The sequence below is a fragment of the Kryptolebias marmoratus genome, linkage group LG17 (assembly GCF_001649575.2).
Source record: "Kryptolebias marmoratus isolate JLee-2015 linkage group LG17, ASM164957v2, whole genome shotgun sequence".
NCBI lineage: Eukaryota > Metazoa > Chordata > Actinopteri > Cyprinodontiformes > Rivulidae > Kryptolebias > Kryptolebias marmoratus.
In genome coordinates, this window is record NC_051446.1 from 15514627 (window position 1) to 15529147 (window position 14521).

The 14521-nt window shown below is 41.3% G+C and overlaps 3 protein-coding genes and 1 non-coding gene across 6 annotated transcripts in view; 1 reads left to right on the forward strand and 3 right to left on the reverse strand.

The window, feature by feature from the left end:
* Positions 1–969, reverse strand: part of prodh2 (proline dehydrogenase 2) — a 7304-nt gene extending 6335 nt beyond the window's left edge. For all 3 annotated transcript variants that reach the window (XM_025002084.2, XM_025002082.2, XM_037980850.1), the window contains exons 1-2: positions 696–969; positions 329–519 (exon numbers count right to left, since the gene is read on the reverse strand). In XM_025002084.2, the coding sequence (XP_024857852.1) occupies positions 329–519; positions 696–944 (440 nt within the window). In that variant the 5' untranslated portion in view covers positions 945–969. The remainder of the gene's footprint in view (positions 1–328; positions 520–695) is intronic.
* Positions 970–2500: 1531 nt separating this feature from the next.
* Positions 2501–2572, forward strand: trnac-gca. Its single transcript has one exon. It is a non-coding gene; the product is annotated as a tRNA-Cys (tRNA).
* Positions 2573–2664: 92 nt separating this feature from the next.
* Positions 2665–9394, reverse strand: tbx6 (T-box transcription factor 6). Its single transcript, XM_037981033.1, has 9 exons — positions 8718–9394; positions 7283–7678; positions 6976–7183; positions 6615–6882; positions 6390–6533; positions 5021–5091; positions 4876–4934; positions 4523–4781; positions 2665–4062 (listed from the first exon to the last, which is right to left on the reverse strand). The coding sequence occupies exons 2-9, from the start codon at positions 7350–7352 to the stop codon at positions 3072–3074; spliced, it is 2070 nt and encodes a 689-aa protein (XP_037836961.1). The 5' UTR covers positions 7353–7678; positions 8718–9394; the 3' UTR covers positions 2665–3071.
* Positions 9395–9543: 149 nt separating this feature from the next.
* Positions 9544–14521, reverse strand: part of nif3l1 (NIF3 NGG1 interacting factor 3-like 1 (S. cerevisiae)) — a 7685-nt gene continuing 2707 nt past the window's right edge. The window contains exons 2-7 of the mRNA XM_017439611.3: positions 13172–13722; positions 12897–13053; positions 12447–12570; positions 12143–12281; positions 11390–11473; positions 9544–11314 (exon numbers count right to left, since the gene is read on the reverse strand). Coding sequence (XP_017295100.1) covers positions 11130–11314; positions 11390–11473; positions 12143–12281; positions 12447–12570; positions 12897–13053; positions 13172–13712 — 1230 coding nt within the window. The 5' untranslated portion in view covers positions 13713–13722 and the 3' untranslated portion in view covers positions 9544–11129. The remainder of the gene's footprint in view (positions 11315–11389; positions 11474–12142; positions 12282–12446; positions 12571–12896; positions 13054–13171; positions 13723–14521) is intronic.

Below are 14521 nucleotides of genomic sequence, written 5' to 3' on the forward strand. Positions count from 1 at the left end.
TAACAGCAGCAACTCGAGCACATTGCTGCCCCCTATATGTCAAGAGGACAAATAACACATTTTCTGTTCAAATTGCCAACCCGCCACAGTGGCGTGTGTGTTGATCAAATTCACCCGCCACTTCAAATATTTACCCGCATTTGGCGGGTGGCGGGTGCTAATTTCCATCCCTGGCGGTAACAGAAAAAATTCTGGCATGGCTATTAGAGCATTTTCCACTTGCAATCAAGTCACTTTCTAAGTGTCTTATTATTATTCAGCAGTGTTTCTGATGAGGTCTCTCCCTCATGAATGAATTCAAAGTTACAGATCAGAAATTGGGAGGTACCCGGTGCTCTCCCCGAGGTCTTCCTCCATGGGCACAGCCAGCATCGGCCTCAACCCAAGCAAGCTCATCTTCTTCATGGACTGAGAGATCTCCGTCTCGTTTTCTCCAGCAACAAACTGGGCGTAAACTGTGGGCCTCAGCAGCAAAGAGAAGCCCCTCTTACCCAGGAGTGTTCGTGCCACTGACATCAGCTGAAAACACAGAAGAAAGTGAAGAGGTGAGAGAAAATGACAACACAATCGGTGTCTTCAAGATCTTCTTGATGGAGCATCGAAACCTTGACTTATTTTATAGTAAGATCTAAATAATCCCATTTCACTACATCTCTATGTTTTCTGTCATCATTGGAGACAAACCTTAGTCTCACCTTTCCACAGTAGTTCACCAGCACAGGGAAGGAGCAAAGACGGAAGATGCCAAGAGCACGAAGCAGTTCGCCCCAACTCTTCACCCGGAAGGCACTGGGATCGTCAAAGTTCAGCGTCCCTGAAAGTAGTTTATTCTGCTTGACCGCTGTCGTCCTGGAAGCCGCGGTACCCAGAAGCCTCAGCGACAAGAGGTGAGGGAGTGAAGGACGTGAGATGGAGTACAGCATCCTCCCAGGAGGAACAAACATTTATATTTTCTTCAAGTTATACTCAGATCCTAAAAGATTGTTTGTATGAAACCTCTTTTCGAGGACTTTGGAGTGTGTGTTCAACTCAGGAGCTCCATTTGAAACCTGTTGAAAGAAAAACTCCTCCAGTTATTTGCCCTGATAATGTTTAACAAACGGAGCATCCGGTTCTGTTTCTTTGGAGGAGTCGAAAAGCTGCTAAATTGAACATCCCACCATCAAAACCGAGCTCTGTCACTGCTTTACTAAAAATTGTACAAAACCCCTTTAAATGTGTGCACATGCTCCATCTTCTCACCAAGACATTTGGCTCAATAGTTTTTGCATCAACTCGCAAAATGTCTAGTAAACAAACACCACCAGAAGATTTGAATCACAAGTGCAAAACAGAAGTTCAAGGAAAACAATATTTGAAAAGGCCTTACCCTACATCTCATGGATACGACCAAAAGCATGTAAATGTTGAAGCCACATACGTGCAGGTTTTTGGGTTTGAGCCCAGAACTCACTGGTTAATGAGTGACTGTTGGGAAATTTGAGTAAACACCCAGTTGACCCTTGGCATCAACTCACAAATCTTCACTTTAAGTCAATGTGAAGAACATGACAGATTCAAACATGTACGGATAGTATTTATTTGTAAACTTGTATGATTTCACAAGAATATTTGAAATAAATGGATAGCACAATAGTACGTGGTGACATTGCGTTCAGATTTTAGTCCCCCCAAAGTCAAAGCAATTCTTTTTTGGAAAAGATGAGAAAAATAAGCAAAAGAGCAAATGTTATAGATCATATTTGACCTGAAAATCCTCAAAAGATGCTAATTTCTCTGTTATATTGAAAATAAAGCTCTTAGAACTGTTGATTAGACTAAGTTTTTAACAGGATTGATATTTATTCGTTGACTTTATTGACTCAATTAGTCAGTTTATCCATTCAGTATAAAAACCACAATAAAAGGGCATTTCCTGTAAAGTTTTTTGTTGATAAATAATTACAGCCAATATGGAAGAAAGGTTTCATGATCTTCTGCTTCGAGACATCTTTGTTCCTATAACTTCAAACAAACAAGAAACCAGGACAAATAACTTATGATTCTTATGTCTATTTTTGTAGTTATCCACAGTGTGCCCAAATGCCCAGCGTAGTGGAAATATTTCAAAATACTGAGGTTTTCCTCATAAGTTTTTGTCCACAAAAAATTTCAGCTACAAATTCCAAAATTAAAGGATTGATTTCTATAAGGGGTGTAGCTCAGCAGCAGAACATTTGACTGCAGATCAACAGGTTTCTAGTTCAAACCTGGATGCTCCTCTGCTTTCACATAATCATCTAAAGGAAAGTTTAATTGTCTGAAACCATGTTTGTTTCATGGTCTTCTGCTTGTAGATTCAAATAAGTTTTGACTGTTTTATTTCTGTAGCTTACAAAAACAAACATGGATGAAATTTACAAGAGTTAAAGCAGTGTTTTGTTTTTTAAGTCACAAAAAATTGATGCCTGAAACAAATTTAAAAATGAGGGGAAAGTAAAGATACTGAGGTCATGTGAAAGGGGGTATAGCTCAGTGGTAGAGCGGTTGACTGCAGATCAATAGGTCTCCAGTTCAAACCTGGATGCCCTCTGCTTAACCTTCAAATTACAGTTTAAGTAAAAATGTCTCATATTCTGCTTGTGGACATTTATGAAATTCCTTGATTGGTTTCTTTCAATAACACACATATAAATAAGAAAACATGACAAATAAAAAATGCAAGTTTTGTTTAACTCTGTATTGACAGTTAAATAGAAATGTTCAAAATTAATGAAACAGTTATGCTGTAATTTGTTCCTCCTTAGTTTCTGGGTAAATGAGCAAAGTTTTATTGTGAAGCATTACCAAATTTTTAAACAGAAAGAACAAGATATTCTCCAGCAGCAGACTTTTATTTCTCACACTGGAATGAATATTTAAAACAAAAATCTTCAAAGTATATACATATCAGTAGCAATTTCATCAATGGGCTCAACAGGTGAACTATTAAAGGGACACATTCACAAAAAGAATACGCTTCTTTATCTAATTTTCCACAATGATACTTTCCCTTAAAGCGCCATGAAACAAAACATTTAAATACTGTTCATTTAAAACACCGTTCTCGTGGATATGTAGGACCTCTGGGAGTGGGGGTGCTGAGGTTGTCTGTAGAGATGCCTGAACGGGTTAGGGAGGGAAGAGTGAGGGCCCTGATGCAGGTGAAGAGGGTAAGATGGAAAGGTGGAGGAGCAAAGGGATGGATCCAGCTGAGGGAGAAGATTCGGACGGGAAAGTACCATCTCAGGGCGGTAGGGCCCAGCAGGACCAAGGTGGGGGATGGCGCCGATTTCAACCGGAGGATACGGGCAGGTGTAGGAGGAAGTCGAGGGATTGGGCATGTTCTGATGATGTGCTGCGGAGGTGACGGCCAAGCAGGAGGAGGACTGGAAAGAAGGGTGTGGAAGGGTGGAGGATGAGTGAGGGAAAGAGGAAGGAGGAAGAAGAGGAGCTGTGGTTTGGAGGCTCAGAGCAGGACTAGGAGACACACTCGGCAAAGACAGAGTTTGCATTTGTTGGGCTACAGATGGAAAAGTAAATGAACTGGAGGAGCTATTAACTGAAGATGGGGGTTGATGCTGATTGACGAAGGTTCGGGTGGTGACTGAAGCAGGATCTGTGTTTGCATGGAGCATGTTTGGATAAATAAAAGCTGCTGCAGAAACAGGTTCATCCTGCAGCAGATGGCTGGGTTGGGTGTGAAGAGAATCGGCTGAAACCTGCAGATTTGATCGACACGTGTTGGATGGAGCACAGAAGGAGCCAGGGGTGTGGGGTGTCTCTGAGACGGTGCTGTAGGTGTTGGAGGGGGAGGAAGCATCTGAGGGAGGAGGTGTGGGGAAGGTGAAGGAGGTTTGCTGCAGCGAAGGGGTGGTGGGGAGGAGAGAGGGGTAGTCGACGGGAGGGAAGGAGGGCTGAGGGTGGGTTGAATCTGAGGAGAAGGAGGAGGATGGTGGAAGAGGTGCTGAGGGAAAGGAGGAGGAGTTGGACTGAGCAGCAGAGAAGTCGGACTCAAAAGTTGTTTCAGTCATCACGTCTGACCTGCAAAGAAAATAAATAAGTTTCAGTGCACCCAGCAGATTCTCAGGCTTCAAGCTGTTATGATCCTGGAATTTACATGGATGAACACATTCATCCATGTAGCTTTGATTATAACTTAGACCTCTGCTGAAGTGCTAAATATCATTTAAAAATGATTTATTCTGATGAAAATTAATGTTTTGAGTGACCTTGGACAGAAAACTCAAGATATTAAGTAATTTCTGTGATTATAAGAGTTCTGAGCTGCTGCTGAGTTCATTTTGTGACCTTTGACCTTCACCAACAGGCTTCATGCTTAGCTGACCGTCTTCACATAGCTTCACATTAGCACACAAATATGAGCCATTTATCATCTTAACACAAGTGTGTGCTTCCTACTAAAGATCTTGCTCTGCTTATCAAAAGCAGATAAATCAACACCTCTTTACTTCAGGAAATGAATGCCGTTCTGCACACTTACCCTTCCATCATACTGTTTGCTGCTTCGTTTCCCTGAGGTTCCTGCATCCCGTCGGTCACTGGGATGCTGATGTCTGACATCTGGGAGGTCATGAATGCCTGACTGAGGTCTATGCTCTGCTCTGGGACTTGATAGGAGGCCCCCTCTGGTGTGAACCCACAAGAAGACTCACTCAGTGGAGGCAGGGAGGTGAGAGCGAGAGCCTGCAGGTCTGTGCTGCTGGTTGTAGGCTCAGGAGATTCACACCGATCGCAGTGAACTGAAAGATAAAGAAGAGCAGATACTTGTTAGGATGAGCTGACTCTAATATGGTTTAAATTAAAAGTATAGTTCCTGTTATTTATCCTACACACCAGTGTCTAAGGTTTCTGTCAGGACGGTCATTTTGCGTTTCTGTCTCGCGTCTCTTTTTCTGCAGAGAGAAGAAAAATGAGTATCGATCGTTCACAAAATGTGGCCATCAAAATGCTGATGTCTCCATTTTTTGATGGATGTTACTTTTTGCTGTTCATGCCATCTTCTCGAAAGCCTTTAGCAAATGGGTTGGAGTTGATCTTGAGCTCTGTGATCTAAAAACAACAAGAAACAAGTTGACAAGTAGTTAAATTTTTAATACTTTTTTTAGTCTCTTATAGGTTAGAGGAAGATGTGTGGTTGTGGCTGCTGTTTGAAATGTTAAACCTTTAAAGTTCCTCTTTATGGATTTGGTCAACTGGTCTCTGAACGGAATCGACACTATTTTTTCCACGTTGAGATTGGAGCGAGGGGAACGCAGCTGTCCCAGTGGAATGGTGGCTGCCGGACGGGTTGCTGGTTCCTGGGGCTGGAACCTCATCTGGTTGGCTCCTCTTTCCATTGAAGATGTTGAAGATCTATACATATTTGGTTTTATGATAACTGGATTCCTGCTGTTTGGCTGTGGAGGTATCCTGGCTTATCGGAAATTGAAAGCGATCCTGACAGCAGTTCGGGCCTGTGAGAAGCTGTCAGGAACCATGGATGGCATCTCCCGTACTGGGAACACACAGACTCAGATGTTGGGGGAGATAAGTCGCAAACTGGACGTGATTCTGACGAGAATTGCTGTTCAGCAGCGTGCCCGTGAGGAGTAGNTCGACTTTGATGACGGGCGGGGGCGTCCTAAAGAGCTTCAGGTTTTCCGTGAAGTCCTCGACTCGCAGAGTGGCTGACATGATCAGCAGCTTCATGGGCATGCCTTTCTGCAGACAGATGAGAGGAAAACAAATGAAGATAGATGTCGGGGTAACAGTGCAGAAAGACGTCGTGAATCAGCTTTGTCTCCTACCTTGTCCCTGAGCGGGACGATCCGAGACAACAATCCGATGAGGATGTCTGTGTAAACGCTCCTTTCATGAGCCTCATCTATGATTACCACGCTGTATCTCTGAAGCAGAAAATCCTGCAGCACAAAACAAACAAATAAAACATATAAGAGGCATTTAAAGCTCACAATTAGTCCTTTCAAGCATCATTTTCAATCACCGGCTCCGCTGCATCCTACCCCAGCACCATGTGTTTTTACCCAAGCCCCCCACCCTCCTGCCAACTTGCACTGAGCGAGCGGTTTTTTAAGCGTATGCTCCTGTGTTTCTGAGTAAACATAGGGTCAAAGTCTTTTTTTAGCTCATCCTTCCTATTGTGTCTTTCTCTTCCAAACTGCAAAAGGTAGCGCGAGTGTCTTGCGAATGACCTGAACTCCTGTTTAACCCATGTCTGTAACGTATGTCCTTCTCCTGAACAGAGTGTTCTTAACTGTAATTTCGTTCTGCACTGCATTTCTGATGTTGTGTGTGAATGACAATAAAGCTGATTCTGATTCTGATTCTGATTCTTAGATATAAACTACCTTGCTGTTCTGGTACGCAGTGACTGTGATAAACTGGGTTTCAGGGAAAACAAAGGTGTGCTGTGCTCTGCCCCATCTCGACACGTCCCTGGCTTTGATCAGATGAACTCTGGGCTGGTAGCGATGCAGTGAGTGCAGGATGATCTGGAAGAAAAACACAAAGAGATCAATTTAATATGCTCCACAATGAGATACAAGTAAATGCTGTAAATCTGCAGGACTCACATGTCCCTGTGTGTCCAGCGTGTTGTTGGTGAGCTTGGCGTAGTGAAAGGAGATGCTGCGGCTCTGCCAGTGTGCACCTGTGGCAGGTGAGTCCGGGTGGATGAACACTCGGTCAGGTAGCCTCGCCTCAGCACTCCCGATGGCCTGCCAGCCTCCACCTTGGAAACGATAGCGGGAGTTGTCCACTGGAACGATGTCAAGGAGGAGGATGTACTGGAGAGCTGGGTTTAAACCTGACAGCTTCAGCTTCAAGCCAGGAAACATCCGTCTGGGAAGGACAGGATAAAAGTGATGGTTGGGTTTGTATTTTTCTTTTTTTAAATGGTTTTTAGAGCTACTTCAAACTTCAAACTGCTCTAACCTGCCCTTCTTTGTGATGATCATCTCTGTGCCCACAGAGCTGAACTGCTTCCATAAAGACGAATTCTCCAGCTCCATCTTTGCCTCATCTCTCTGGGGTTTGGAGGCCGGATCGCTGGAGACAGGAGGAGGAGGTGGAGGGCCCAGGAGCCTCGGGGTCACAGCACAAGCTGGAGGGAACAGTGGTAAGTGTGCAGGAGCTTCTCTGTCTGTAAAATAGAACCAATCAGAGGTTATTTAACAACAACCAAAAAAAAAAAAAAAAATATGTTAAATAAATAGAAATCCCGATTCAGGAGTTATCATACCTCTGCAAAGACAGTCTCCAATCTTTTGAGGTCCCACAGTCAAACCGGAGTACATCTCCACACCTAACATTCTGCTTTTATTCCTTTTTATTCCTTATTCTATTTCAGAGTAACATTCCTTGGGTTTTCTGCCTGTCACTTCTCCTCTGTCCAGTCTCTTTGTTTTTCAAAAAAGAAAAAGTTGTTCAGCTGAAGACTTCTTGTCTCAAGCTCTTGTTGCCTGATTCTGTCGGTGCTCCTGTTGTTTCGCTGTCCTTCGCTGTTAGAGCCCAAAGTGCCGAACAGTTCTGTTAAATAGGTGAGGAGGACTTCACACCTTTGGCCAAATGGTCCCATCTTCACTTGAGCTCCTCATCATGCTCCCTGTCTCTCCTCCCAGTGTCCTCAACTTTCCTCCTGTTGTTGCAACAAACACAAACAATAATTCAGGGCCTAGCATTCCTGGGAGGGATGCATATCACCCGCAGCCTTTCATGCCAGAGGTTTAAACTGAAAGCATCTTCAATTGAGAATAATGGAGTTATAATCAAATTGGTCAAACTTTGAAAATAACATCTACTACCTCAACAAAATTTAGCTCAGTATTTGAAAAACTGGCTGAGTTTTTACACATTTTTGTTTCCTGAGGTGGTTTTGTGGCAGCCATCTTAAACTGGCCTGACTCTAAAAATTAATCAGTTTTTACATGTGCATCAAATTAAGTTTTACTCAAATCCATCCAGTGGTTCAGACATATTTTGCCAGTAGAAACTTTTTTTTTTTCCAACTATTTTGACTCATTTCTGTTTCAGCTTTAGTTGTTTTTATTATGAAACAAATAGTATTGGAACCTTTGTCATAAGTTTGCATTAAAAAAAAACAAACAAACAAACTGAACTGGTGAGTCAAGACCAAATGCAAACATATGTTTTGTATTTCAAAATAATTTTTCAATGTTAATTAAAACCTAAAGCTGGATCCAGAACAGTTTTGCCGTGTTATTGCTATCCCCTATATTTAAGTAAAAAAAAATAAAATAAAAAAAAACATTTGTTTCTTTTCAACTTTATTCACTACATTTTTCACTGGATTTTTGTTTTATGCACAAATTTTAGTATCCAGTCTAGTTAATCTGATCCATCTTACTAACCACAAATACAAAAGAAAAGCTTTTCAAACTCTACAATACATCACAAACACTTTATCCTGCCTCACACAATATGGAGGACAGGTATCAGTAAATACATTAAATCTATTTTTTTTTTTTCAGTCATTCAGCAATAAATTATGTACTAGTTGTAAAAATAAAGTGACTGCTGTAATCTTTCTTTAATTTCTGTGATTTGTTTTTGACAATTTGGGATAATTTAAAGCTCTTTCCATGTACACATACATATATATATATATATATATATATATATATATATATATATATATATATATATATAAATCACACCGAGTAGTGGCAGACCCCTGCAGCCGTCTGATGACTTGACGACACGTTTCTTCCTCCCAGCAGTCTGCTTGTTAAACTCTCTCTGCAGGGAGTCAGGCTCTGAACACCGGTGGAACAGAACCACAGTTTGGCCGACGGCTGCAGTTTGACGAATGCCTAGGAGTTTTCATATAGTATAAGATAAATTCAGGTAAATATTTTTACTGTATATTGCAACCCTATTTTCACACTGCCAGTAAAACAGAATATAAAGGAATGAAATAAATGTAAACCCTTCTTTTGAAACTAAGTTTACGAGCATTGCATTGCTTAAAAAAATACAATAAATCAGTCAAGATCTGGGAACTGAGAACAAGTTCTGTGGTTTCAAAGGTAAAATATTCAGTGTGTGACAGATTGGGACTTTAACTGCAGAGCCATGCTGCTGTAAAATAATTATTAATATTGTCTCACTTGTATAAGAAAGCCCATCTTTTAAAAAAAAATCCTTATATGGATGTTAGTGCTATGCTCCAAGATCAATTTGTTTTTCATCACTCCAGATGTTTAAAACACCCACGGTATGAGCTTTACTGCAGCAAAATGTAACATTTAAAGTTCTGATTCATAAAACCTCAGAAAGGTTTTCAGCTTCACCTCAAACCATCTTAAATGATGGTTTGAGGTGAGGTGGTATAACATCCTGAGGCATTTCTGGATGTTATATTTATCTTTAATTCTCTGCATAGTAGAGTTAAAATTATCATGAGAATTTATTTGAAATTGTTTCAGAAGGTGCTCTTGGGCCAAGGAAGCAGAGCCACCTGAGAGCTTAACGGTTGCTAACATTCAGGGTTTTTTTTTTTTTTAATGGTCTTTCAGGCTCTCATAACCCCACTCCGTCTTTACTTCTGAAGCACCTGGCCCGTCTGGGTCTCTCTGAGTCATTTAGTTGTGAGATGTTCCACCAGGTGTTCAGGTGTCTCTTCAGTGTTTTTGTTGCTCCAGTTCCAGATCACCTGAAACATGTCACTCACATCAAATTCACAATGAACATATCTTTTTGAATTAAAATAATCAGTATTTGACATGTTTTTTTTAATCTATTGTGCTTGGAAACAGACTTACTGAGCAATGCCAGAAATATTTGAAAGTTCCAAAAGAACAATGTTGGTAAAAGTTTTAGGCCATTCCTTTCTTTATGTTTTGCTTCCATTTTATTCTTTTAAAGTGTTTATTTCCAGTAGTCCCCAGGCTTTCTGAAGGCTTTTCAGTGTTTTGAACTTTGGCTGCTTGTTCACTTATTTTCTGGTGAACTAATGATTAAAAAAAGGAAGATTAGTTAGTCTGATCTCTTCAAAAAAAAAACAACATAAATTTCATTAGATAGAGCCAATTTAAACAATTACCAGAACACATCATGGCTGTAAGCGTTCCTGCCGACTCCCTGCCTGAGGATTAGTGGGGAAAAAGTAAACTAACAAACAGACCCCATACCTACCTGCTTGCAGCCTCTCCGGCCAACATAAAACAGCGACAGCTGGAGACGGTTTACACGAGCGAGGTTTACATGTTGTTCTAGTTGTTGTTTTCCTTCTCCATTTGGGTTTGGTGTTGTGGATAAAAGTAGGAGAGGAGCGAGGGGAAGTGGAGGTGCGAACACCATGCTGAGAGTACCTTGATGGGAGCAGGGAGGTGTGTGATGTCCCCTAATGCTTTTACGAACAGACAGGTGCGTCGTGGCACTGAGGCGACAAGCCAATAATGAGGGCTTTTATTTTTTGTTTTTCTTTCACCATTAACTGAAGTGGGGGAAGATGAAGCTGTTAGCGGAACATTCGAAATTACTACAAGCCTTCGCTTTCACACATTCATGTTAAAGGGTTTGATGTCCACCTGCGTTTGCTCACAGAGGTCTAAAGGTCATTTTATAGGAATTTATGAGATGCATCAGTCCGCTGTTTGTCACTTTACTTTAAATCCAAGAAGTTAACTCTGCTGATTTCCTGCTGTTTGAACACTTCCTGGAGGAAGGTTTCCTAATTCGTAATGAAACAAGCTTTTTAATCACTTCTCATCCTAGGGCCTCATGTAAATACTTCAAAAAGGTTGACCCCACTGATAGCTGGGATTAAAGCACGCTATGTGTCGACTCTAAATAGATGCCTTGTGCTTTTAAATTACAGATTATCTCCTCTATCTTCTGCTCTCACTTGCAAGCTGATGATATTTTGTCATATTTAACATGTGTACAACCTGTTTTGATAAACCAGGATCTATTTTTATTAAAGTTCTGCCAAACACACATGCAAATAACCACCAAGAGAGCACTTCTCATCACCGTGTTTTTACAGTCAGATTAAAAAGCATACGAACCTATCACACTTATCAACGAGCATCAAATACCAAGTGAAACTGCAAAATCCAAGTGTGTCAGACGACCTCCAGAGGGTCTCTGTCTGCCTTTGACACCAGCACAGTGACCTCAGCAGGAAGTCGGACAGCGAGCCTCTCTCTGAACACGGTCAGGAAGCCGCGCTCGCTGTTGCTGTGGTCGCTGAGGATGACGCTGGTTCCCTTCGCCGCCACGTCCAGCACCTCGTGGTGGGACATTTCGCCTGAGAGATTGGATTTAGTTAGAAAATATAAAATGCAGACATATATCTAGCAAACCTGGTAAGTTTATATTTTACCTGTGACATAGAGGTCTGCTTTGACACCACTCAGCACTGAGGCTCCAGATCCAGCACAGACAGCTACAGAGCTCACAGACGACTCTGAGAAACACCAACACCAACATCTCAGATTCAACAAATCACCGAATTTTAATTTCATAAAAAAAAATTTAACAAAAAGATTGAATTCTGTTGAAGGTAAAAAGGTGAATGAGTCCATCTTAAGCTGGATTACTTCTAAAAGTCAGTCAGTTGTGGATTTACATTCAGTTTTTAATTTCAAAGTTTCAATAAAATCTGTCCACAGGTTCATGAGATGTTTTGTTAACAGAAAGGTTTAATGCAGAAGTTTGAAGCAAAGCGAACAATGAGTAGTGCTTGGATTATGAGTTGTGAATGACTCTCAGCTGCAGGCACACCTAATTTTACCACAATATCTGTAAAACTGACTGAATTATAGACATTTTTGCGTCAAGCCAAGTGGCTGTGGCGGACATCTTGAATTGGGTTGGTTGCAAAAGTTATTCAGTTGCTGATTTTATTTTTCTTCTCCATGTAATTTTCTCAGGTTTTTTTATTGTTAAAAAAAACTTTAAATATGTGGTTTAAAGTATGTATGAGATATGCTATTTCCTCATACTTTATTTCTGATATTTTGCTACAATGAAGACAAAACACACAAAACAGATAACAGAAAATCGAAATATGCTTGTCAGTTAAGGAAAGTTTTATAAAACAGTCTGCACCGTGTGTGTGTGTGTGTTTGCTCACCAAGAGTCTTCCCTGCACCCAGAGCCAACCGGAGATGATTTAAACCCAAGTGGGTCTTCATTTTCTGCACAGCTGTTGCCACATTTACAGGATGGTCCAAAACACTGAGTCGGCCCTGGCCGTGGCCCAGGAGAGGCGGCTGCAGAGGTGGAACAGGTGGAAAGTTCTTACTGCAGGGAAGAACCCATCGGACCTGTACTTTCTCATTGACAGATGTGTTTCAAAATTCTGTTCCTGAAGAACTATGTGGTTTTGAGTGAAGTAAAACTGTGTCCTAGCAGTATTTGAAGTGTTGTTTTTGTACCTTCTCTAACTTCTGGATGCTAAGCGACTGGCTGGGGGTGTTGTGTCGTAACAGCATCTGGACACTGGGGGTCAGTGCTGAGTCACTGCAGGTTATGCTGCCATGAAGGCTGCTGCTGTCTGGTCTATTGCAGGGGAGAAAAATCAATTATTTCCCAGTGCAAAGCCCCAAGAGGCTGTGATGTTTTATAGCTAATGCATTTTTTTTTTAAAATAACACATTCAAATTGTGTTTTTAATCAAACTCCTCGTCAAACATACAAACTCTGGCTGCACAAAGTTAATGTTTCACCTGAACACACACAACAGTTATCTGCATGAGAAAGAACTTCAAGATGGAAGTGATTTTCCCCTCATGTAAAGCATGAAAATGTACAAATCCCCCAGTTTTCTTTAATTAAACTTTGTAGTTACACATCCCTGAGCAGATGTTTTACTGTTTTCACACAACCTGCTGCCTGAAAACTGCAGAGTTGCTCCACCATCACAAGCCTTCAGTTCTTCTTCAACAGCACTGAGTTCCTCTGTGTTCCTGACCATGAACTCCAGTTTGTGACTGTGGGAGGCGCCACCGAGAGCCTGACTCAGAACAGATACCTGACCGCTGCCTGAGAGCCAAAGACAATCATGAGAGATGAGAAGGAAAGAAAATGAAACACAATTAGTAGATAATACCACTGTAGCTGAAACATTAATTAATAAGCACATATATGAGGATTTTCTCACCGAGGCCTGCAACCAGCCAGTCGTTCACCCCTCCTTTAACGCTGTCCCATGAAGTATGAGGGGAGAAGACCGCGATCCCAGCCTCGACAGCCCTGATAGCCAACCGCTGCTTCCAGTCTTTCTGAACCAGCCTCTTGATTGGCCTAAACAATGGCGGGTGATACGAAACAATGAGGTCACAGCTCACGGCCTCTGCCTCCTCCATGACAGCATCCGTGAGGTCGTTGGTAAGCAGGATGGTTTTGATGGCCCGAGGTTTGCTTGGTTCGACCAGCAAGCCGACATTATCCCACGACTCGGCCAGCGACAGAGGCGCGAGCTGCTCCAGCACCTGCAGAGCCTCCTTTAACTCCATCGGGCCGGTAGAAGGAGCAGAACGAGACAGGCAGCGGGTGGGTGGATGCCGGTGAACTGATGATTGTCTGCTGGTCAAGAAGCAATGGATCTGAGTAAGTGAAAGGACAGATGGAAGGACGGACGGAGCTGATGAGGAGAAAAGCAATGAAAAAGTCCCGGAGAGATTTCTGAATCCAGCCAACATCAGTGGAGGTCTGTCAGAAAAAAAAGAAAGAAAATTATTACTTGATCTTTTAAATAAATGTGACATTCATTTATCTGCTTTTAGTCATTGTTTATAAAAAATATATTATCTCAGGAATAACGAACTGTTTTGACAATGGAATAACTTTTTCTAATGTCGATGTATCTGGCAATTAGCTTTAAAACTCAACAATGCTCAGGTAATTTCTAAACGTTGATTTTTTATTTTTTTGGGGGGGGGGGTTAAGATTTTGATTCATCATGCAGCCTTCCCCAGGAGGACTCCAAATAGGTTCAATGGATATGATGAATAGAGGTGACAAATTAATACTGTAGATATCAAAAGTAACTTAAATGTTTGCAAGAACATTGAACCTAACTGGTTTAAAAAAAAAATAAGAAAAATAAATTTTAAAATAACGGTTTAATTCTCTAAAATAACCAAATAGTCCCTTCATGTTGTTGGTCTGCAGCTCTCAAATACCCCAAAGGTTGTAACCAACCTAAACACTTTTATTGTGTGAATGCTTTTAAGCATTCACACCATTGTTTTCCTGTTTCTCTTTATTATCTATTATCTATTATTGTGTGAATGCTTTATAGCATTCACACCATTGTTTTCCTGTTTCTCTTTATTATCTATTATCTATTATCTTTTCTTTAACTATTCCGTACGTTTTTTGGCACCTATCTCCTTCCACAATTTTTCAGCTATTTCAACCGTTCATATATCAAAACGTTCAGCTCATTCGTGCCATGTGGGCTATGACTTTTGGTATTGGTGCAATTTCGGCTGTTTCAGATATTTAG

Coding starts and splice junctions, on each gene's coding strand:
- tbx6 (XM_037981033.1), bottom strand. CDS start 7,352: ATGTTAGGTGTGGAGATGTACTCCGGTTTGACTGTGGGACCTCAAAAG. Junction 4,782..4,875: donor GACAGAAACCTTAGACACTG/GTGTGTAGGATA, acceptor TTTATCTTTCAG/TTCACTGCGATCGGTGTGAA. Junction 4,063..4,522: donor GCAAACAGTATGATGGAAGG/GTAAGTGTGCAG, acceptor TTTTCTTTGCAG/GTCAGACGTGATGACTGAAA.